The sequence below is a fragment of the Coenobita brevimanus genome, chromosome 113 (assembly GCF_032717465.1).
Source record: "Coenobita brevimanus isolate Jiangsu-jjx chromosome 113, ASM3271746v2, whole genome shotgun sequence".
NCBI lineage: Eukaryota > Metazoa > Arthropoda > Malacostraca > Decapoda > Coenobitidae > Coenobita > Coenobita brevimanus.
Window position 1 is genome coordinate 1,810,110 of NC_137066.1, and position 25,090 is coordinate 1,835,199.

At 41.8% G+C, this 25,090-nt stretch overlaps 1 protein-coding gene across 1 annotated transcript in view; it reads right to left on the reverse strand.

Annotated features, from left to right (window-relative positions):
* The window catches only part of hth (Meis homeobox homothorax), an 843,055-nt gene that overhangs the window by 805,915 nt on the left and 12,050 nt on the right, over positions 1–25,090 (reverse strand). Inside the window, exon 3 of the mRNA XM_080286771.1 lies at positions 6,880–7,021. Coding sequence (XP_080142897.1) covers positions 6,880–7,021 — 142 coding nt within the window. The remainder of the gene's footprint in view (positions 1–6,879; positions 7,022–25,090) is intronic.

Sequence of the window (25,090 nt, forward strand, 5' to 3'; positions counted from 1 at the left end):
GCTGAGGAAAGGATGCATGTCGACAGAATTTGGTAGGAACGATGATTAGCGCTGAAGTGAGGTACCAAGGCGGAAATAAGTAAAGATTTGGTAGCAAGAGGGAGAGTACCATCGCTGAATAAGACTTGGTAGGAATATTTTGCTGGGGACTCTCTCTCTCTCTCTCTCTCTCTCTCTCTCTCTCTCTCTCTCTCTCTCTCTCTCTCTCTCTCGCGTAGTAGTAGTAGTAGTAGTGGTGGTGGTGTGGTGGTGGTGGTGGTAGTAGTAGTAGTAGTAGTCCAGATTCAAATTACGACTCATGCAAAACAAATCGCTGACAAAGAAGTGTTAGGGTGCTTTCCTTAACCTACGAGAATACGGGACTAAAGCTCGTACTCTCGTCGGTTAAGAATGCTCCCTGACACCTTTCCCTAAGCGATTTATTTTAGTTATGACACCTTTACCTGAGAGATTATATAAACTCTCCGTACATTTTAAGACAGAATTTGTTATATCACGTAGAGAGACTAACGAGGAGAGTGTATGTGAGAGGAATGGATGGAGGGGAGAGGGAGGGGGAGGCCAAGGATGAGATGAAAGGCTGGAAAGGTATATGAGAGAGGCGAGTGTACGTCGGAGGGAGGGCAGCGAAATGGCAGGGGACAGGGCGACATGGAGGCGAGTTGTTTGTGGCCAACCCTTACGAGATTAAGGCGTCTGGCGAGAGAGAGAGAGAGAGAGAGAGAGAGAGAGAGAGAGAGAGAGAGAGAGTTTCCTGTACATCTATCCAGCGCTTTTTATAATTCTCAGTTGCGATAGATAAATTTTACGATCGACTTTCTTTTTAACCCAAAGAAAAATATCAACTAAAAAATAAAAAATATATATAAATACGCTAAATGAGAATATTAATGCTTCGGAAGAAAATTATTATTATTATTTTTTTAACAGGGCAAATTACTTGACGAATCATGATAAGCGATTGAATACGAGGAATTTTGGAAAAAAGTGCCCAAGTGGTGGAATGAGACGATCCGGGTGGCCATTGCCGTGGGAACAAGGCGGTAGATGATTACCAGGTGAGGCCCAGGTGACATTCTCTCTCTCTCTCTCTCTCTCTCTCTCTCTCTCTCTCTCTCTCTCTCTCTCTCTCTCTCTCTCACTTCCAATATATACATACACGTACTGTAGATAAATAGGAAGACGGGTAGGTAGGTAGGTAGACAGAGACACAGATAGATAAATGGATGGATAGATACAGATAGATGGATAGACAGATAGACAGGTTGGTAGGTAGGCAGATAGATAGATAGATAGACAGAGACAGATAGATAAAGATATATAGATAGATATATTAATTACAGGCTTCACTTCTATTCCGAATTGGATATTATGTTTACGCTATTTTAACACATTCGTTATATCCACACCCGTTCGTACTATAGTTGGGGAAATTTCGCAACACATCTCCGTCTGCGATTTATTCTATCTCCATGTACAGTGCAGCCAGACGCCATAATCCCATAAGGGGTGGGGGTTTGTCTTTGAGTTCGCTGTTTTACGGGGCGGGGCACTAACCCTCCGCCAACCCACTTACTGACACATTATATTCTGCCGCACCGTAATCCCTGTGTGTAACTGAATTATTCTTGGATATATCCGATGCTAAAAATATATAGGTTTACGCAGACGAGCATATTGAGGTGTCACAAGCAAAATAATTCGCTCAGGAAAAGGCGCAACGAAGAATCACACCAACATGAATAAGGGGAACATAAAAGATAACTTGGAGGAAAATTTAAAGGTGCAAAAAATAAATCGCTTAGGAAAGTGTGCTACGGAGAACCCCACGACAACGAGGCTCACTTCGAAGCGGCACAGGAAGCTCCGCAACATCTCTACCTTAGCGATTTATTTTCATAATATACTTTAACCTTCTCCCGTATGTTCCCTATACCGTCCCAATACCGACATAACAGACACGGGAGCACTGAGGTATAATCTGTGGAGTAAGTCGCTTAGGGAGAGGTGTTAGGGAATCATTAGTCACACTACCAGAAACAGGCATAACAGAGAAGGGGGAGACCGAGGTGTAATCTGCGAAATAAATCGCTAAGAGACAGGAGCTAGGAAAAAAAGTAATCACATGGCCGCTGATCTCCAAAAAACGATTTTTTTTTTTTTCCCTCAAACTTCCATATATTAAAAAAAATCCTACAGCCGGAAAAAAAAAAAAACGCTGAAATTACGCCAAAAATATATATATATAATTTTTGGTGTTCAAGCAATGGTGTCATGAACTTGTCACTTATACTTCCATCAATCATAATTTTTGCTTCTGGCTGACGCTGAGAGAGAGAGAGAGAAAGAGAGAGAGAGAGAGAGAGAGAGAGAGAGAGAGAGAGAGAGAGAGAGAGAGGTACAAAGTATAAAATATGTGGAGACGGCAGGGATGATGATGATGATGATGATGATGATAATAATAATAATAATAATAACAATAATAACAAGAATAACAATAATAATAACATTAATATCAATAACAACAAAACCCAGCATAACACGGAAACTATTGCAAACTCCTTATGGAAATAATAGAAAAAAAATATATAAATTCAGGTCAAAGGTCAAAGTACCCTCCTGCTGACCTCACCTGACCCCACACGCCCTCACCTGACCGCACACCTGACCCATCACGACCCGCTAAACTCATTAACTTCACCTGCATCCATCGCGTTTGGGTCATCTTCAGAATGGATCGTACGGAGGAGTTCGGATCGATGTGTGCAGCGTTCCTAACACCTCTTCCTAAGCGACTTATTCTCCGTATTACACCTGGCTATTCTCAGGTAGGATATTGATGTAAACTTAGGATCGGTGAGTGACCCTGTACCGTTCCTAACACCTCTTCCTAAGCGATTGATTCAGCTTATTACACCTGGCTGTTCTCAGGAAGGATATTGGTGTAAACATAGGATCGGTGAGTGGCCTCGTACCGTTCCTAACACCTCTTCCTAAGCGACTGATTCCGCTTAGGCCTATTACACCTGGCTTTTCTCAGGTAGGATATTGATGTAAAGTTAGCTACGTCGTTATTACAAAAAATCAATAACATACAACACAATCTTAGGGTACAATACACAAAATAAATCGCTAAAGAAAAGGGGTTTCGGACTCTCTTTTGCAGCTAATAAGACGATTTTTTTTTTCCCCCATAGCAAAGCCTGGGAAAAAAAATTATACCGGGTAGTCATATACTGAGTCTGTGCGTAACCCCTGACGATCAGTGACTTATTTATTTATTTTTTTACTTAGTTCTTCATACCGCAAAATGATTTAAGGCAATTCAAATTTTTTTATCTTGAAATTTAGAAAATACCTGGGTAAAAGGAAAAATATATGGACCGCAATAATAATAATAATAATCATCATCATAATCATATTAATAGTAATAATAATAATAATACCGTAATAATAATAAATAATAATAATTAATAATAATAATAATAATAATAATAATAATAAAATAATAATAATAATAATGATAACAGGCAAAAATCATTAAAATAATCCAACTCAAAATTAACGCTCCCTGTTAGTCTATAATTTGTACTGATATCAACGTGGATTGTTCTAGGGGAAAAATTAGCGCCTCATACAGCAACACCTTTTCTTCAGCGATTTAGTCTGCATTCCGTATAAGATCCAGTGTAACCATTTCAGCCCGACTTGGACAATTTTAATATGAAGGTAGAGTTTTCCATACCGTGACGGGGCTGGTATGAGCGATGTTGTCCGGAATTATTCGTGTCTTTAAGTGGTTTTAATTTAAGGACTGGTGTATCGGGTGTCACTCCAGCGGGGGGCCTACACACACACACACACACACACACACACACACACACACACACACACACACACACACCTCTGCCTACGACTATCGCTATCTTTGTTTCATCGTCTCTATTGTTGGTTATCTCACCTACACTCCCTATAAAACACACACACACACACACACACCTCTTCCTACCACCGCTAACTTCTGTCTGATCGTCTGTCTCTTGTTGCTTATCTCACCTACATTCCCTATAAAACACACACACACACACACACACACACACACACACACACACACACACACACAATGGGCAAAACGTTCAGGGGCACGGTATAAATCCATCCCGTGTTTCAGTGCCGTTAAAACTGTCGAAAAAAAAAAAATTGCATAAAGAAATTGTTTATCGTCACTACTGGGCAGTTTCAATTACAGATTCTCTCTCTCTCTCTCTCTCTCTCTCTCTCTCTCTCTCTCTCTCAAAAATCGGTCACCATGGCAACGGGTAGCAACGCAGTCAACCAAACCTTTTTAAATATGCAGAGCAGAGCCCATTATCAAATCCAAAAAAAGAAAAAAAACAAGAAAAATAACAACCTTTGAATATATATGCAAACTCGATTTTTTTGGATCAACGACGAAGGGTATAAAAAAAAGAAGGAAAAATCGAAATATAATCTGATTGGCGATGGTTTCAATTTCCCACGACCTTAACAGTCTGCCAATCAGTCTACCAGTCAGTCTATTAGTCTAGCAATCAGTCTTCCAGTCTATCTATCAGTCTACCAATCAATCTTTCAGTCTACTAATCAGTTTATCAGTCTATCAATCAGTCTACCTCAATTTAAAGGCTTATTATCGATGGCGGAGTGCGTACTAATAAATAAATAAATAAATAAATAATACCAGAGATAACCCGTAATCATAACAAACCCCCCCTTCCCTCCCCTCCTTTCCCCTCTCTCCCTTTACCCCCTACGAAGTGCAACAATACTCCCCCCCTTTCCCCTCCTCCTTCCCTTCCTTCCCTTTAACCCCTACAAAGTGCAAAACAATACCCCCCGCCCCCTCCCTCCCCTTTAACGCCCCTACTAAGTGATCCGTAAAGTGTTTGGCCGATTAAGAGGGGTACAAATCCGGTTTAACAGGGTACTTATCCGGACTCATCCGCTGGGTGCCGTGGACGCTCTTGTTGTCGTTCTTGTAGTTGTTGTAGTTGTAGTTGCTGGTGTTGTGCGGTGATGATCTTGGCACTCGCTCGCTCGTAACACCGTTCATTGTTGCATTTATCTAAGCTGCATCAGAATTCGCACACATCCCAAAACTTCGCTATCTTCATCTTTGACTCTTCGCTACTTTTTTTTTTTCTTTTCCGGAATCTCTGGCGTTTCATTAAAATTTATTTTCAAAATCCTTCGCACTTTAAAATTTGGCATCGGAATTTTGGCCTCCCTAAAATTTCCGTTTCAAAATCTTTCGATCACCAATAAATAAGTTTCGAAATATCTGGCCTTTAATTAAAACTTATTTCGAAATTTTCGCTTTTCACTAAAATCTGGCTTTGCAATATTTGGCTCTGCACTGAAGTTTCGTTCGCAATCTTATTTCCTTCATTAATATTTCGTTTCACAATCTTTCACTGATCTGGTTACGAAATCTAGCGCTCTTCACTATGCCTTCGTGTCAGAATATTTCGTTATTCACTATTTTCGTTATGGAATCTTTCGTTTTTCACAATAGTTTTGCTTCGGAATATTCGGTTTTTGAGTTTGGTTTCGAAATTTTTAGCCATTTTCCATTATCACATCAATGTATTACTATTATATATATTTCTTTCAAGCGTTATCACTAAAAGATAAAATTTTCCATGCGCAAAAAATCTATTACGAATTTTCTGTAAGAATTCTATATTTAAGAATCTGAGTTCCAGTTGCTTATAAGATTGCTTGTTTGTTTTTTTCTTCACTCAGGCTAACACTCTCGCAATCGGTGATATGATATGACCAAACTAAACTATATCCGATAACAATTCACTGTCTCAGAGAAGTGTTTGATCGCACAGACGGGTTTGGATCCTTTATAAACACTCTGGACACTCCTTCGGTACAATCGGAGACAAAAGATCGGGTTATTTATTCATTGCGTCTATTACCAGCTTCAGGCATGTCCGACGCTTCCCTCCCTGACGCATCGTAACAAAGAAAATAATGTATAGGGCATATTTGACAGCTAAAAGAAATCTTAAGAGTGAGATATTAGGGGAAATTTTTGTCTCTATGGGCTGAAAATAATCTATGGGCAGAGAAACATACAAAGCCTCTCTCAGCTTGGGAGTACTAGCCAGCGAACGAAAATAAGAAGTTGAGGTGAAATATTCGGCAAAATTCTGTGTCTATTGGCAGGGAAACATACAAAGCGTCTCTCAGCTTACGAATATTAGCCAGCGAATGGAAATGCTAAGTGGAGGTGAAATATTAGGTGAAATTGAATCTATTGGTTGATAATTATACCAAACTTTCCTGGAATGGGAATATTTGCCAGCAGAGGGAAGTGAGGAGCAAAAAGAGGTGAAATTTTACTAATAATTGTCACCGGAGGGAAGTGAGGAGCAAAAAAAAAAAAAAAAAAAAAGACGTGAAATTTTACGCAAACTTTTGTCTCAGACTGTGCCAACCGGGGACCACATATTGCGTGATGCATTGCTGTCGCTGCTGCTGTGTTGCGGCCACGCTTCCTTCAGCCAAACACACACCCACGGCACCACCCACACCGCCCACTGAGTTAGTCTCGGGGCCACAGGAGCCGTGGGCGGGGGTGGGCGGGTGGGTGGTGCAGAAACACATGTGGTGATTCATTTTACGCCCACGGGTCCCTAGATGAGCGCGTGGAAAGCCGCGGGCGGAATATGTGATGAAGAAATACACATGCCCGCCTATGGACCAGAGATGAATGATGCAAGAAGACAGCCGCCCATAGCACGCCCACGGTCCCCCTAGGATGCCTGCGGGCGTGGCGGGGGTCCGTGGGCGTGGGAGGCGGGGATGAGGAAGGACACATAGGCACACCTGTTTGGAAAAGACGGCGATATCTTCGTTGAAGGATTCGGAGGAGCAGACGTCTCCCCCAGCCACTCCAGGTTCCCGAGGTGTGCATGTGGCCAACTCACACTTTTCGAAGATCAGAGCCAAGAGAGGAAACAGCGGGTGCCTGAAAGAGATTAAAGTGGCGTTAATTTACATATGTCCGCGTACAGTAAAATACGTAAATTTAATACTAATAATAAACTGTATTTGGAAGAGAGCAGTGATAATTTACGTACGACAGTGTATAACAATGTAATACTGATAAAAATAATGAATCCAAAAAAAATACGAAGATAGATTAGACATTTTGCTTCCTTCTTACGCTCCAAAAACCATTCTCTCTCTCTCTCTCTAACCTTAACCCTTTCAATCCCACAGAGTATATCTGACACTCTTATAAGTATACACCATCTTACCAACATCGTCTCGCTAATCTTACAGCTACTTAAGAAGGCCTACATATACTTAACTTTCCTTCTACGCTCAACTTTATCTTCCTTCTTTAAAATCCTCAGTCTTCCTCTCTTGAAAATCCTCGCTCACTCCTCCCTTACCAAAAACCTACTTCATATCAATATCATGAATTTTAAGATTCATTTTATTTTTCAACCCTTGGCCGTAGATATATATATATATATATATATATATATATATATATATATATATATATATATATATATATATATATATATATATATATATATATATATTTGTTTGCGTAGTTAGGCGGAGGCAACAACCATTCGCTCACTCAATGTAGCGCTACCTTTAGGTGACTCTACACTGACAAGTCTAATCACTTCCTGCAATAGAGGATCATTCACTGCCAAGGGTGATAGCCAAATAATTCATATAAAACTTTTTCTCGCCTTTTCCCTCCTACCTTGCCCCCTCCTACCCACCCCAACCTCTCCCTGCCCTTTTCCCCTCCCTGCCCATCCCCACCTCTCCCTCTGCCTCCTCCCTCCCTCAGCCCCCCCCCGTATCACTTGGGTGGGGGGTAATCCAATCTCTTAATCGAGAGTCAAGCCCCTCACAGGTTTCGCACCATCTATGGCCTCCTCCATATCAATCTCTGCTCCCTCCCTCCCTCCCTCTTTCCCTCCCTTCCTCCCTCCTTCATACGTCTTCCTTCCCTCCTTCCCTCACGTCTTCCCTCCTTCCTACGTCTTCCCTTAATTCTAACTACGATTTCCTTCCCCCTCTTCCATAATTCTTCCTTCATATCTGTTCAAGGTGCTTCCCTTCCTTCCTACACCTTGCTTCCTTCACGTCTGACCTCCCTGCCTCCCTCCTTCTTTCATCTCTCCTTCCTGCATCTTCCTTCCCTCCTTCCTACTTCTTCCCTCCCCTCCTTACCATCTTTCCTCTCCTTGCAATATACTTGGGTTCCTTCTTTCCTTCCAACATCTTCCCTCCCACTCCCTTCATTCTTCTACGTCTCTCCATTTTATCCTTCCATCTCTCCTTCCTGCATTCTTCCTCCTTCCTACACTCTCCCTCTCACTTCCTCCTTCTCCTTCTTCTTAGTCTCACCTTCCTCTCCTTTTCCCTCCTTCCTCCACGTCTTCTCTCCATCTCTCTCTCCCCTTCTTCCTTCCTCTGTATAGCTTTCCGGTTAATTCTTTCCTCCCAAGTCGATCTCTCTCTCTCTCTCTCTCTCTCACGCTTCACTTAGTTATCATCATCTTTCCGTCTCGTCCCCCTCCTCGTCTCTCTCTCTCTCTCTCTCTCTCTCTCTCTCTCTCTCTCTCTCTCTCTCTCTCTCCCCTGATTAATGAAATACAAAACTCAGTGCCAAGGGGAAAAAAGTGACATTTCGACGGACACCCACAAGACGCGGCAAAAAGTGACACGATGGCAGGTAGGTAGGTAGGTAGGTGCGTTGGTTGGTGGGTAAGCAGGTAGGTACGTAGGTAGGTACAGTAGGTGGGAATCTTAAAATAATGCTTGAGGTGGTGATCGTCTCTTTCGATGGGGTGGTTCTCTCTCTCTCTCTCTCTCTCTCTCTCTCTCTCTCTCTCTCTCTCTCTCTCTCTCTCATTTCAGCACCTCTTTCAGTATCTTTCTTCTCTTCTTTCAGCAGTCTTCCTCTGTCTCCGTCTCTCCACGTTCACCATCTATCTGTCTATCTATCTACCTATCCACCAATAGCCAGACACCTTAATCCAGCAAGGGATGGCCACAAATAAATCGCCTCCATGTCGCCCCGTCCCCTGCCATTTCGTTACCCTCCTCCCTCTCATATACCTCTCCACTCCCTCCCTCCATCTCATCCTCAGTCTCCCCCTCCCTCACACAGGATAACTTCTATGTCGTGGATTATACTCGCTGCACCTGTGTCCACTTCCTCTCAAGACGGAAGATATTATGATGAATTTAACGCCATGTTGACTTAGTGTGAAAGGAAAAATGAAGAGATGGCTTGTGTCAGTGTGGCTCTCTCTCTCTCCCTCTCTCAGCTCTTTTTACTTAGCTAGCATCTTCTTTCCCTCATCTCGTCTCTCTTTCTTTCTTTCTCTCTCTCTCTCTCTCTCTCTCAGCTCCTACTATTTACTTAGCTATCATCTTCTTTCCCTTACCTCGTCTCTCTCCCTCTCTCTCTCTCTATTTATCTACGTCATTATATTGTACTCTCTTAAAGATACAATCCACAAGCAGTTACTCATTGCTCTCTCTCTCTCTCTCTCAGCTCTTACTTTTTACTTAGCTATCTTCTTTCCCTCACCTCGTCTCTCTCTCTCTCTCTCTCTCTCAGCTGACATACTTACAAGGGGGGTATCAACACTCTCAGGCCTTGTTTACAGTGATAATAGATGCAATGGAGGTAAACAATGAATGACGTCACTGGCGAGATTCATGACGTCACTAGCAATAGATAAATCTCGACAAGGTTCCTCACATCAGCCTCTTCAGTGCGAGGATCTATCTATCTATCTGCCTGTCTATCGGTCTATCTACTTGTCTATCTATTTGTCGCTGTCAATCTCTATCTACGTATGTGTCTGTTTCATCTGTCTGTCTGTCTGTCCTCTTGCAGATTTTTTCCCTTACTTCTGTAACGAAAAGAAAGTGCTACGGCTTTTTATCCATAACATAGCACTTCTTCGTGACTAGCACCATATTCTGGTAGTAATATTACAACTCAGAGGTCTTGGAGGAGGGAGGAAGAGGAGGGGTATTGAAGGGAGGAGGAGGAGGAGGAGGGGGTATTTGAGGGAGGAGGAGGAGGGGTATTGAAGGGAGGAAGAGGAGGGGTATTGAAGGGAGGAGGAGGAGAAGGAGGGGTATCGGAGGGAGGGGGAGGGGAGGGAGGGGGAGGGGAGGTGTATCGGAGGGAGGGGTATCAAAGGGAGGGGTATCGAAGGGAGGGGTATCGAAGGGAGGGGTATCGCAGGGAAGGGTATCGGAGGGAGGGATATCGCAGGGAGGGGTATCGGGGGGAGGGGTATCGCAGGGAGGGGTATCGGGGGGAGGGGTATCGCAGGGAGGGGTATCGGGGGGAGGGGTATCGCAGGGAGGGGTATCGGGGGGAGGGGTATCAGGAGGAGTATTTGTTGTTTGTGGCTGATCTTTTCTTGTTTGCTTGGCCTGTGCGTTTGTTTGTCTTCCTCATCGTCACCCCGATTATTAGGTACTGTGTATTTGTCTGCCTCTGATAAGCCAGCCATATTTCTCACACGCTGGCTTGGGTTTGTCTTTCACTCACCCTTGTATCTTTATTTTAGGTCATATTTTAAAGTGTCTACGCTGCCTGCCTCTCTCTCTGTCTCCCTCCCTCCCTCTCTCTCTTTCTCTCTGTCTGCCTGTCTCCCTCTCTCTCTCTCGTATCTTTATTTTGGGTCATATTTTTAAGTGTGTACGTTCTCTCTCTCTCTCTCTCTCTCTCTCTCTCTCTCTCTCTCTCTCTCTCTTTCGTATCTTTATTTTGGGTCATTTATAAGTGTGTACGCTGCTCCCCCCCCCCCTCTCTCTCTCGTATCTTTATTTTGGGTCATATTTTTAAGTGTGTACGTTGCGTCTCTCTCTCTCTCTCTCTCTCTCTCTCTCTCTCTCTCTCTCTCTCTCTCTCTCGTATCTTTATTTTGGGTCATATTTTTAAGTGTGTACGCTGCCTCTCTCTCTCTCTCTCTCTCTCTCTCTCTCTCTGCAAAGGGGAATAGCATCTAAGAATATCAAGAAAAAAATTTATTGAGTGGGAAGATGAAGATTAAGACAGGAAGCTCCCTAACACCTCTTCCGTAGCGCTTTATTTTCTTTATTACACCTTACTGTCCTCTTCTGTGTTACATAAATCCTTCCAATATCGCCATACTCTGCATAAAGCTCCCTAACACCTTTTCCTAAGCGATTTATTTTCTTTATTACACCTTACTGTCCTCTTCTGTGTTACATAAATCCTTCCAATATCGCCATACTCTGCATAAAGCTCCCTAACACCTTTTCCTAAGCGATTTATTTTGCTTATTACACCTTACTGTCCTCTTCTGTTACATAAATCCTTCCAATATCGCCATACTCTTCATAAAGCTCCCTAACACCTTTTCCTAAGCGATTTATTTTGCTTATTACACCTTATTGTCATCTTCTGTGTTACATAAATCCTTCCAATATCGCCATACTCTGCATAAAGCTCCCTAACACCTTTTCCTAAGCGATTTATTTTCTTTAATACACCTTTTACTGTCCTCTTCTGTGTTACATAATCCTTCCAATATCGCCATACTCTGCATAAAGCTCCCTAACACCTTTTCCTAAGCGATTTATTTTGCTTATTACACCTTACTGTCCTCTTCTGTTACATAAATCCTTCCAATATCGCCATACTCTTCATAAAGCTCCCTAACACCTTTTCCTAAGCGATTTATTTTGCTTATTACACCTTATTGTCCTCTTCTGTGTTACATAAATCCTTCCAATATCGCCATACTCTGCATAAAGCTCCCTAACACCTTTTCCTAAGCGATTTATTTTCTTTATTACACCTTTTACTGTCCTCTTCTTGTTACATAATCCTTCCAATATCGCCATACTCTGCATAAATTACGTACAAAAGGATATCAACCAACCGTATTAAAAAAATAAATCGCTAAGGAAAAGGCGTTAGGGAGCTTCCTTCCTTAAGAAATATCCACGTAAAAGATGTATTTAAAGCCGAACCGCAGACGCCCTCACATACGTAGAGAGAGAGGGGGGGGGGAGAGAGACAGAGAGACAGAAGTGAGAGGAGGGAGAGGAAAGCTCTACAGAAAGACAGACAGACAAAGAAAGCAACAAAAACAGCAAAGAAAGGAATGAAGACAGGAGGAAGAGAGGGAATGAGGGGGAGAGAGGAAATGAAAGAGAAGCAGGAGAGGTGTGTGGAGGGGACGGAGGGGGAAGGAGAGAAGGAAAGCTGTCTACACGGCCAGCCAGCCAGACAGACAGACAGTGGAAGGAATAAAAACTATGAATAAATAAAAGATGAGAGAGAGAGAGAGGAAGAAGAAAGGATGGGGAGAGGGGAGGGTATGGAGGGAAAGGGAGAAGGAGGAAAGAAAGCTCTCTAGACAGTCAGCCAGACAGACAGGCAGGGGGGGCGATAAAAACAGTGAAGGGAAGAAGAAAAAGAAGATGGTATAAGATGGAGAAGGGAGCGAAAGAGAGAAAGGATGAAAGAATGGGGTGAGGGGATGGGGGTGGGTATGGAGGGGGTGGAAGGGGAGGGAGGGAAAGATAGCTCTCTAGACAGCCGGACAGACAGGCAGGGGGAGTGACAAAAAGCCAAGGGAAGAAGAAAAAGACGATGGTATAAGGTGGAGGAAGGATAGAAAGTGAGAGAGAGGATCAAAGGATGGGGTGAGGGGATGGGGGCGGGTATGGTGGGGGTGGAAGGATGAGGGAGGGAAAGAAAGCCCTCTAGACAGCCAGCCAGACAGACAAACAGGCAGGCAGGGGGAGCGACAAAAACAGACATGGAAAGAATTGTTGGTCCCTGCCTCCTCTTAAGTACTCGTGTTTTAAACTCATTAACATTGTTTTTGTGCTGTTTCCTTACACTTTACGAAGGGTCATAAAAGTGGGGCCTCTCTCTCTCTCTCTCTCTCTCTCTCTCCACTTCACCCATTCAGTACGAGGCTATCTTTAATCCATACACTATATATATCAACAATACCTTCACTCCGCCGGGTTTCTGTGCTCCCAGGGACGGCTCCGTCAGCGAAATCAGTATCTATCCAGCATCACGTAATCCCTTTCCTCTCTCCCACTACCGGAGTTGTCAATTTTCGCAGCCTATACATGATTTATTTCCTCTTAAATAAATCCCTCTTACTAACTGACTAAATCCGCTATAAATCCCTTCTTTTCTTATTCTTCCTTTCCCATGTGATTTTATTTTTTTTCGGAATAAATTGTCGTGCTGAAGGGATTAGCGAGGACAGTCTCTTCCCCCCCCCCCGGTCGAAAAAATATCTCGAAAACCAAATGTCTCAAAACCGAAAATTTTCCTCACTAAATGTTTTTTTTTTTTTTTTCGAGCGAGAGAGAGAGAATAAACAGGACCTCCTTGTAGTGAAGAGGTTTAAGGATAATAATGTTAAATACTGACGAAATAAATAATGTTAATGACGAAATAATGTTAAAAATAAAGAAATGCTAAGGAGTGTGAGACAGATGGTGAGACAGACCTAAAAATACCTTGCTTAGTACACACCTTTAAAGATCCACCCCATACCATCCCCTAGTACTCTCTCTCTCTCTCTAGCATTTATCCTCTCAACTCACGGTCTTCTTTCCCTTACCTCCTCCTCCCTCCCTCTCTCTCTCTCTCTCTCTCGCATTTATCCTCTCAACTCTCACTCTTCACTTATAAGGTCTTCTTTCCCTTACCTCATCTCTCTCTCTCTCTCTCTCTCTCTCTCTCTCTCTCTCTCTCTCTCTCTCACCGCCAAGGAACCCCAAGGATCGAACCTGCGTGCTTCAGGACTCTTCCCCAAATTACCTTCAGTCCATATTCGGCCACTCTGACCACTGGTGACTTATGCTCCCTCTTGCCAGGCCTCGGGAAGGGAGGGTAAGGGATGGAAAGGGAGAGGGAAAGGGAAGAAAAAGGGAGCTGGGATGGAAGGAGGAGAAGGAAAGGGAGAAGGGAAAGGGAGGAATGGGAAGGGGAGGAAAGGGAAGGGGAAGAAAGGGAAGGGGAGGAAAGGAAGCTGGGGAGGAAGGGGAAGGAGAAGGAAAGGGAAGGGAAAGGGGCATGGGTAGGAAAGGGAGAAGGAAATGGAGGTGGGAAAGAAAATGAGGAGGAAGAAGGAGCTAAGAAGGAAGGGGAAAGAGGGGGAAAGAGAGAATGGAAAGGGAGTAAAGGGAGAATGTGTAGGAATGGGAAGGAAAGGGAGAAAGAAAGGGGAAGGAAGAGTGATAGGGGAGGGAAGAGTGATAGGGAAGCTGGAAGGAAAGGAAAGGAAGATAGGAAGATCAGGAAGAAAATGGGGAAGAGAGAGGCTGAATAAGGGATGGGAAAGGAGGAAACAAGTGGAGGGAAGGATAGTAGGGTGCTGGGAAGGAAAGGGAAGGGAGGGAAGGATAGTAGGGTGCTGGGAAGGAAAGGGAAGGGAGGGAAGGATAGTAGGGTGCTGGGAAGGAAAGGGAAGGGAGGGAAGGATAGTAGGGTGCTGGGAAGGAAAGAGAAGGGAGGGAAGGATAGTAGGGTGCTGGGAAGGAAAGGGAAGGGAGGGAAGGATAGTAGGGTGCTGGGAAGGAAAGGGAAGGGAGGGAAGGATAGTAGGGTGCTGGGAAGGAAAGAGAAGGGAGGGAAGGATAGTAGGGTGCTGGGAAGGAAAGGGAAGGGAGGGAAGGATAGTAGGGTGCTGGGAAGGAAAGGGAAGGGAGGGAAGGATAGTAGGGTGCTGGGAAGGAAAGAGAAGGGAGGGAAGGATAGTAGGGTGCTAGGAAGGAAAGGGAAGGGAGGAGGAAAGGGGAGGGAAAGAGTAGTAGGAAGCTGGGGGGGAAAGGGAAGGGAGTAGGAAAAGGGAGGAAAGAGTAGAAGGGAGCAGGGAAGGAAAGGGAAAGAATGACAGTAGTAAAGGTGAAAGGAAAGAAGGAAAATGAGGTCAATAAGGCAATGGCGGAAAGAGAAATATAATCTGGTCATTATTTATATTTTGTCTTCCTCTTGTTTTAGCAATGGACAGGAGGGTATTGAAGTGTGTTAGGCAAAGTCAAATCGCCAAAGGAAGGTGTGTTAAGAACCGAAGACGATAGTAATCCTGAGAGAGCTTAAGACGATAGTAATCCTGAGAGAGCTTAAGACGATAGTAATCCTGAGAGAGCTTAAGACGATAGTAATCCTGAGAGAGCTTAAGCACGAAGAAGCTGCCAATTTTTAACACTAACTTCCGCAGCATGAGATGATGATGATGATGATGATGATGATGATGATGATGGGATACACTTCACCTATTAATATTCCTGGCAGATACTTCCCTATCGCTTGAGAGGAGGATGGTGGACTGCAGAAGGCGGACAGTTGAAGTATGTAGTTTATCGGGTACATTACTACTACTACTACTACTACCACTACTACCACCAGAGTAGTAGTAGTATTGGTAGTGATAGTAGTGAAATAAATGATGAAGATATATGGCCGATAAATAAAATACCCGATAATGAATAACCGATAAACAGAATGAATAGCCAATAAACACAATGAATGACCACACACACACACACACACACACACACACACACACACCTGGATGCCGTGAAATGTAAAATGAATGACCGATACACACAATACTACATCTGCCGTGAATAACATAACTTTTCGGTGAAGGACAGTGAAAGACCGATACAGCTCCCGTCAATTCCGATTTAGCAGTGAAATACGAAGTGAATAACCAATGGAGATGATTATTCAGTATTCGCGTCGTGAAGAACATGAAGGTGCGGTGAAATACCTAATGAATGACAGAGAAAGAAATCTATGTAGTGTTCCGCCGTGAAAATCTTGTCGCTATGGTGAAGAGGTGAGTGAATGACCGTGAAAGACAAGGATCCAGTGTCTCCTATCATGAAAAACACAGTGCTACGGTGAAAGACAGTGCATGAGCGACGCAAAACAAGTATTCAGTAATTCCACCGTGAATAATAATAATAATAATAATAATAGTAGTAGTAGTAGTAATAGTAGTAGTAGTAGTAGTGATGGTGGTAGTAGCAGAATATAAAAATAATAGCAATAGTAGTAGTAGAAGCAGAAGTAGTAACAGTGGTGGTAGTAGTAGTAGTAGTCATATATCGGTAGTAGTAGTAGTAATAATAATAATAATAATCCATCTATCTATCTATTGCCAGACGTCTCAATCCCGTTTGGGGTGGCCACAAACAAATCGCCTCCAAGTCGCCCTGTCCCCCGCCATTTCACTGCCCTGCTCCCAACTCACACCCCCCTCTCTCATATACCTCTCCACCCCATCCCTCAATAATAACAATAATAATAATAATAATAATAATAATAATAATAATAATAATAATAATGCATAACCGATACAAACCATTATTTTGAACTCTTGCCATGAAAAATATGGTGGAAATTACGATGCAAAAGTCAAATGAAAAATGAATTGAGCGAGAGTGAAGAGAACGCAATCCATCCCTCAAAGTTACAGCGCTACGGTGAAAGAGGACGTAAAATAAGGATAAAAATAAGGCATTCCGTATTTCCGCCATTAAAGAGTACAGTGCAACAGTGAAATAAGTCTATCTATTGCCAGACGCCATAATCCCGTAAGCGGTGGCCATTTGACTCTGAGTTATTTGTTTTACGGGAAGGGGCACTAACCCTCCACCAGCCCACTTGTTGACACGCAGGGAGCACTTATGATATGGTTATATGGTTACCACCCAGCGTTGTAAATGGTTTCTTGACTTACAGGAAACCATTTGGCCTGTCACTCAATGTAAAGCCACCTGTAAAGGAAAGAAAAGCAATAAGAAGTGACAGGAAGGAAAGATGAGAGAAACAGATAGAGAGGAGGACAGGCACAGAAAAAGAATGATAAAGGCTAAGGAAGAAGTAGGCAGCACTACATCGAGTGTAAAATCGTATAATAGGCGATACTGATTACTGTGAGGACCCTGTTATCAATACGATGCCGTAATATTTCGTATTTCTTATCTCTTCAGGCAATTTCTCTTCTTTGAGGACAGACACCTAAATAATAAAGTCAAGCTCTGTGCGTGTGTGTGTGTGTGTGTGTGTGTGTGTGTGTGTGTGTGTGTGTGTGTGTGTTCGCTTCTTTCACGAGAACGGTAACAGACGTAGACCTAAGTCTTTTTGCATTAGGACGGGGTAAGTCCAGGAAGTGTCGGAAAAATACAAAAGTTTTGGCAATCGCGCACGACACGAAAGCGCAAAATTGTCGGAAACAGTGGCACGCAGAAATAGGCGATTCATTTTTTCTATTTTTTTGGTCAGAATTGGACACCGTGGGCTAACGACACGGAAACAAATGACACGGGGAAAGATACGGAAATAAAGATAATTGTATTAGTAAATATTCTGTGATGTTGGTCCCGAAAACTTTTGAAAGCAGGCACTTGTTACAAAATCGCTGGGTTAAAACTTGGCATATACTGAAGGGGGGAGAGGGAGGGGGAGGCCAAGGATGAGATGGAGGGATGGAGCGAAGAGGTATATGAGAGAGGGGTGTGTGTGTGTGTTGGAAGCAGGGCAGTGAAATGGCGGGGGACTGGGCGACATGGAGGCGATTTGTTTGTGGCCACCCTTTACGGGATTAAGGCGTCTGGCAATAGATAGATAGACAGATTGAAAAGCCAACGACAATGATGTATCAGTAAATTGTAAATAAAAATAATAAAATGCAAAGAAGACGGTGATAATAAAGATATGTTTTATTAAGTACCCAAATCTCCTCAGAAAATCCATAAAAAGGCTATGACTACCAAGAAAAGGAATTCTGAAGATTACTTTTAATATATAATTTTGCCTGAGATATTTCGTCCTATAATTTTTCCCGATTATATCAATATATTTTTTTTCGATTTTTGTATTTCTTCAATGTAATGTGTTTCAAGATCATTTTTCTTTTTCAAATATAATTTCTTTAAGACCATTTATCTTTTTTATATAACTTTTTCAAGATCATTTTCTTAATATAATTTTCTTCAATATATTTTTCCAGGGTACCTTTTCGCATCTTTTTTTAAGTTTATGTTTTTCTTTCAATATAATTTTTTTCACATTTTGGATGCGACTAAATAGCTAAGGAAAACGCGTTAGGAAGCTTCTTACGCCAATAATAATAATAATAATAATAATAATAATAATAATAATAATGCACTTCTTCCATCCGCCTAACTCTCTACCACACACACACACACACACACACACACACACACACACACACACACACACACCAGCGCAAATCCTCACACTTATCCCCCTGCACACACAAAACTCTTACACACAAACACACGCACGCACACTTACGCCCTTCGCGGTTAAAATACGCACACACTCACGCTCACACAAACACACACTCACACGCACAAGAACTCACACTTACTCCCCTGGTTACTACAACACACACACACAGATTCCTAACACCTCTTACGTGCCGAATTATTCTGTACATCACCCTTAACATTCCACATATCTTTTTAATATCGAGAGAGAGAGAGAGAGAGAGAGAGAGAGAGAGAGAGAGAGAGAGAGAGACGGTGCGAAATTTTAGGTGGCATAAAAATCTCCTTAACATCTTTTCCCCAGCGAATTATTCTCCATCGTATTCCTTATTTTCCTGTTGTTTTAATTTATATCGCCTTATTTTCGGACTTATTCGTATTAATATAAGAGGAAATTGAAGTGCAATGTCCAACATAAATCGCTAAATTAAAGTTGTTACGGTACATTTACGGTATATCCGCTCTCTTAAAATACGAGAAATAAAATACTAAACATAATATACGAAAAATAAAAAACGAAAAATAAATCGCTAAGGGATAGGTGATTCGGACTTCCACTGCTACCTAAATTACAAAAAAATAAATCGCTCAGGAAAAGGAGTTACGGATTTCCACTGCTACTTAAAATACAAACAGATAAATCGCTAAGGATCAGGATTTACGGATTACCGGTGACAAAATACAAACAATAAATCGCTAAGGGAGAGGTTTTAAGATATTTCCACTGCGACTCAAAATCCCAGGAATAAATCGAATGAATAAATAATGAAAATAAATCGCTAAGGAAAATGTGTCAAGATATCTCCATTCGCACTTAAAATACAAAAAATAAATCGCTAAGGAAGAGGTGTTGCGGCTACCCTCGCGAGTCTACGGATGTTCCACGCCACACATCGCGATCCATTTATCACGCGCTATAAATAAGGGAGAATGACCCACCGCTAGGCGACGCATTTATAAACATTCCCCGTGTGTGTGTGTGTGTGTGTGTGTGTGTGTGTGTGTGTGTGTGTGTGTGTGTGTGTGTGTGTGTGTGTGTGTCTAAAACTACTTCACCCACTTCAAGCAGGAAAAAAAAAAAATGCATGAGAATATTAAGGTGTGTATGATGAATGAATCGCTACGGAAATGGCGCTAAGAACCTCCAACGCCACCTACTAATGGGGTCAATGCTAGTCACGAGGAAGAGCGACCTTCTAGCGTGAGCGAGGTTTGGTGGCGCAGGTCGAGGGGATATTAAGAAGTGGTAAACAAATCGCTAAAAATACGGTGTTACGGGCCTCCTGTGCGACCTAGAATACGCCTTAATGGCCCCATCGTACTAAAGGGATGCTAGTCACGAAGAAGTGCGACCTGTTAGCGTGAAGGAGATCCGCCGCCGCTCCAACACCCTCAAGAGGCGTGTTTTTAGGCTCCCAGAAATTTTACGAGAGAAAGAGAGAGAGAGAGAGATAGTGTGTGTGTGTGTGTGTTGTGAGTGTGTGTGTGCGTGTGTGTGTGTGTTTGTGTGTGTGTGTGTTTATCTACCACACACACACACACACACACACACACACACACACACACACACACACACCCGCGACAATACTATATTTACGGATCTGCGTCCGCCGAGACCCACCCTAATTGTAGTGTTTCCCGGATGCATTTTATACCGACACCCTAAGGCACAGAGAAGGAAAGGGGGGGGGGGCTGAGACGGTGCTCTCTCTCTCTCTCTGGTTTAAAAAATAAGTGGAAATATATGGGTTGTACGGTGACGATATGGGATAAAAAAGTTACACACACACACACACACACACACAGCCTACATACTACACACATGATACCGCTGACTTCGCATACACACACACACACACACACACACACACACACACACACACACACACACACACACACACAGCCTACATACTACACAATGATACCGCTGACTTCGCATACACACACACACACACACAGACTATCCCTTACATACTACACACATGATACCGCTGACTGCGCATACACACACACACACACACACACACACACACACACACACACACACACACACACACACACACACACCAGCGAAAAGAACAAAACAACCCCACATGGTGCCGCTGAGGAAGGCCACGCTCTCTATTATCACACAGAAAACTCCTTAACACCTTTTCCTACGCGATTTATTATTTTTTTTTACTACACCTCACTGTCCCAATCCGTGTGACATAAATCCTTCAAACATCGCCATATTCCGCATAAATCCCGTACATGAGGATTTTAACCAGCCACAGACAGAAACAAATCGCTCAGGAAAAGGTGTTAGGGAGCTTCCTTACCCGACGAGAATAGAGAAATTGAGAATACGACCGAAACGCAAAGAAAGACATTGTATAGATAGACAGATAGACATAGATAGATAGACAGGAACAGATAGATAGATTGAGATAACCCGGTCGAATATGTAAGCCAGAAGTAAATATCGAAATCTCTTCTCAAAAAAATATCATGCATTTCGTATACATAGTTTTTTTATTTATATTTTTCTTGGTACTTTTCGATTCATAGTTTTCTGGTCATTTTTTTATTTACCCTTTCCTTGCAATTTTTCGATTTTTTTTTTGGTCTGTTTTTCGATTTATATTTTTCTTGCTATTTCTCGTTTTTTATTTTTCTTGTTATTTTTCGATTTATACTTTTTCTTATTTTTCAATTTATAAATCTTTGATATTTTTCGAGTTTTTTTTTCTTGCTAGTTTTTATATTTTTTGATATATATATTTTTTCTTGTTATTTTTTAGATTTATTTTTTCTTGTTATTTTTCGATTAATATTTTTTTTTTTCGATTTTTTGTTCTTGCAATTTTTTTTTTTTTTTTTTACTTTTCTGGCTGTTTTTCGATTTATATAATTCTTGTTATTTTTCGATTTTATTTTGGTTTTTCTCGAGTTACATTTTTCTTATTTTTTTACTTATAATTTTGTGGAATATTTGGATTTTTATTTTTCGATTTAATTTATTTCCTGGTATTTTTCGATCTTTCGCTATTTTTCGACATATATTCCTCTCGCTACCTATTAATAATTTTATCTCAGGTCAGAAGAATCTACCTATCTATTTATCTATCCATCCATCCATCTATCTATCTATCTATTTATCTATCCTTCCATCCATCTATCTACCTATCTATTTATCTATCCATCCATCTATCTATCTATCTATTTATCCCAGTTTCCGATTAGTATTTTACTTATGAGACTTCGAAATTTAAAAAAATGGCGCCACAAAAATCAAGGACACAGCCATACGATTTCTCTCTCTCTCTCTCTCTTTCTCTCTCTCTCTCTCTCTCTCTCTGCTAAGATACCGATATATAAATTTTTCCTTTTGGCAGTAAATATAATAAATAAAATAAATCGCCACATGGACGGCACTACGACAAATTCTGAACAAAAACAATGACTGTAGCTGCGTGTAAAAATTATTCTCTCTCTCTCTAACACACACACACACACACACACACACACACACACACACACACACACACACACACCATGGTAACGTACGACTCTCCTTAACACCTCCACGTTAGCGATTTATTTTCTCACCTATAATATTTTTCCATTTATCTGCACGCCGATGATAAAAATTATATTGATATAAAAAACCTCCAGCACGACGATCTATCTATTATATATCTATTTATTTATCAATTTTAATTCAACTGAGTGATTTTTTGATTGGGGGTTTATAAAATTTTTCCGAAAAAAAAAAAATACTACAAGGATATATATAAAAACATCGTACTGAAGGGGTTGAGGGAAATCTAGGCCTATCGGCATAAAAAAAAAATCGTGACGTATAAAGAATAAATCGTTTACGGAAAGGTGTTAGGGTATTAAGCGTCCCATGTCAAAGAAAATATGGATTAATTATTAAGACGTCATCGTACTGAAGGGGTTGAGAGATCTTACAGGCCTATGGGAATAACATAATTTTCAAGTGACAGATGATGAATCGCTTATGGAAAAGTGCTTTGGTACAACTGAAACATTTGCCTGCGAACTATCTATCATTATTTATCTATCACTATCTGTCTATATCTATCTATCTATCGGAATAATTTTCAAGTGACGTATACAGAATAACTCGCCAAGGGAAAAGTGCTTCGGATAACTTTAGTACACAAGAAAAACGTATCGCTACAATTCTTCACAGCACTTCTTCGTGACTAGCATTATATCTGAGTGATTAATCTATCGCTACAGCTCTTCATAGCACTTCTTCGTGACTAGCAACAAATTTTAGTTTATCGCTAGAACTCTTCATAGCACTTTTTCGTGATTAGCATCCTATCTGAATGCTTATCGTTACAACTCTTGACAGCACTTCTTCGTGACTAGCATCCTATCGGCGTGTCTAATACATCGCTACACTTTTCATAGCACTTCTTCGTGACTAGCATCCTATCGGCGTGTCTAATACATCGCTACACTTTTCATAGCACTTCTTCGTGACTAGCATCCTATCGGCGTGTCTAATCGCTACACTTCTTCACAGCACTTCTTCGTGACTAGCATCATATCGGCGTCTCTACTCGCTACAGTTCCTCATAGCACTTCTTCGTGACTAGCATCATATCGGCGTGTCTGATACAGCGCTACACTTCTTCACAGCACTTCTTCGTGACTAGCATCCAATTTGAGAGTTAAAACATCGCTACAACTCAAGATGGGGAGATGCCGGCTTTACGGCGTGATAAAAACAATATAACAGTGTCCCCTCCCTCCCTCCCTCTCTCTCTCTCTCTCTCTCTCTCTCTCTCTCTCAGCGGGAATTAGCGACGCCGATTATTGACACATCGCGCCAAAATCGCCAAAAATATTAATCCCCCAGACGATGGTGCAAATCCAGACAACGATCCACAGACCTAAATCGCTAAGTGGGATTTACCGAGGTATTAAAGGAGCAAGAATTAATCCCCAAATGCTAGGAGATTAGTAACACCTCTTCTTAAGCGATTTATTTTGCGTATTACATCTCGATATTCCATTCCCAGTGCAAGAATTATACCCAGATGTTCAAAAGTAGGTGTCGTGGTCTATGCGGCTCTGGAAATCCGTAACTTCATTTCCTTACCGATTCAGTCCTTCATTTATGCAACAGGTCAACTCTGGAACTGTCTCCCTCTGTCTGTATTTCCTACTTCCTACGACCTCCAGTCTTTCAAATGCAGTGTGTCCACGCATCCTGAAATGAACGCATCTTGAATTTGGCTCTCTTTTGTATTGTTTTTGCTTTTTTCTTGGAAGGAACGGTTTGTGGGCTCTTGGCCTTTGGTTCCTTCTTTCTTGCATTTAAAAAAAAAAATCTGCATATTACAACTGAAGTAATGTAGATAACGATGTAAATAGAAGCTAAAACGAAATAAATAGCATGTAAGCGAATGTTAAGGTTCAGGGAAGTAAACAACGATGTAAATAAAAGTGAAAACTAAATAAAAAGTATGTAATTGTATTGCTATGGTTCAGGGAAAATAAATCGCCAAGGAAAAGGTGTTACGGACACTCCTAACACTTAGAATCCGGCCTCAAATCAAGGTATTCAGGGGACAAAATTTATTCCCCAAAACTGAAATTAAAAAAAAAAAAAAATCGCTGAGAATGACATAAGTTTTTTGGGGGAGAAAGAATCATATCTACTGTACAAATTGGAAAAATTATAATTCTCAATAATTTTAAATATACATGAGTTCCAGTGAGAATTATAGACGGTGGAAGAATTACACGAATATCTTAAGCTTATTATAAAAGTTTTGGTGAGAAATTTCGAGAATTTCCCTGTGAAAATTTTATAAGTATATTGAAAACTGTGATCACTGGAAGGACACGAATTTCGGCGGAAAAATTGAGAGAGCAAGAATTATAGTGTATCATAGTATTATATTTTTTTAGTTTTTATGTACTGAAAAATTTATGTATACGCTGAGAATTATATATACTTTTTTACTATTTTTTTGAGATATGGCCACGTGGAGGGACTGAATTGATATATATGCGGTATATAGTCAGGAAACGCTTTTGGCCCGACTTGGACCTTCTGTGCATCTTCAGGAGTTTAGGACACTGTTTTAGCAAGAGCCTTTTGTGTTCCTTCAAGGTCCCTAAGTCTGGCAAGCCCTTCTTTAGCCCATCAGACCTGTCCTTCACCTCCTCCTTCGACTAACTATTCCACCTCCTTCACCTCCTCCTTCGACTACCTATTCCACCTCCTTCACCTCCTCCTTCGACTACCTGTTCCACCTCCTTCACCTCCTCCTTCGACTACCTGTTCCACCTCCTTCACCTCCTCCTTCGACTACCTGTTCCACCTCCACCTTCGACTAGCTCTCTCACCTCCTCCTTCGACTACCTATTTCACCTCCTTCACCTCCTCCTTCGACTACCTGTTCCACCTCCTTCACCTCCTCCTTCGACTACCTGTTCCACCTCCTTCACATCCTCCTTTGACTAGCTCTCTCACCTCCTCCTTCGACTACCTATTTCACCTCCTCCTTCGACCAGCTCTCCCACCTCCTTCACCTCCTCCCTTAACGTCTTCATCTTAGCGACTCAGGGTATGGGGACTGGGAGGACTTAAAGTTGTAAACACGAAGCAACGTACGCCATAGCCGACTATAAAGAAGATAACGAACAACCATCCCAGCCGCATAACTGATAACGCTACCCCCACCTCTCTCTC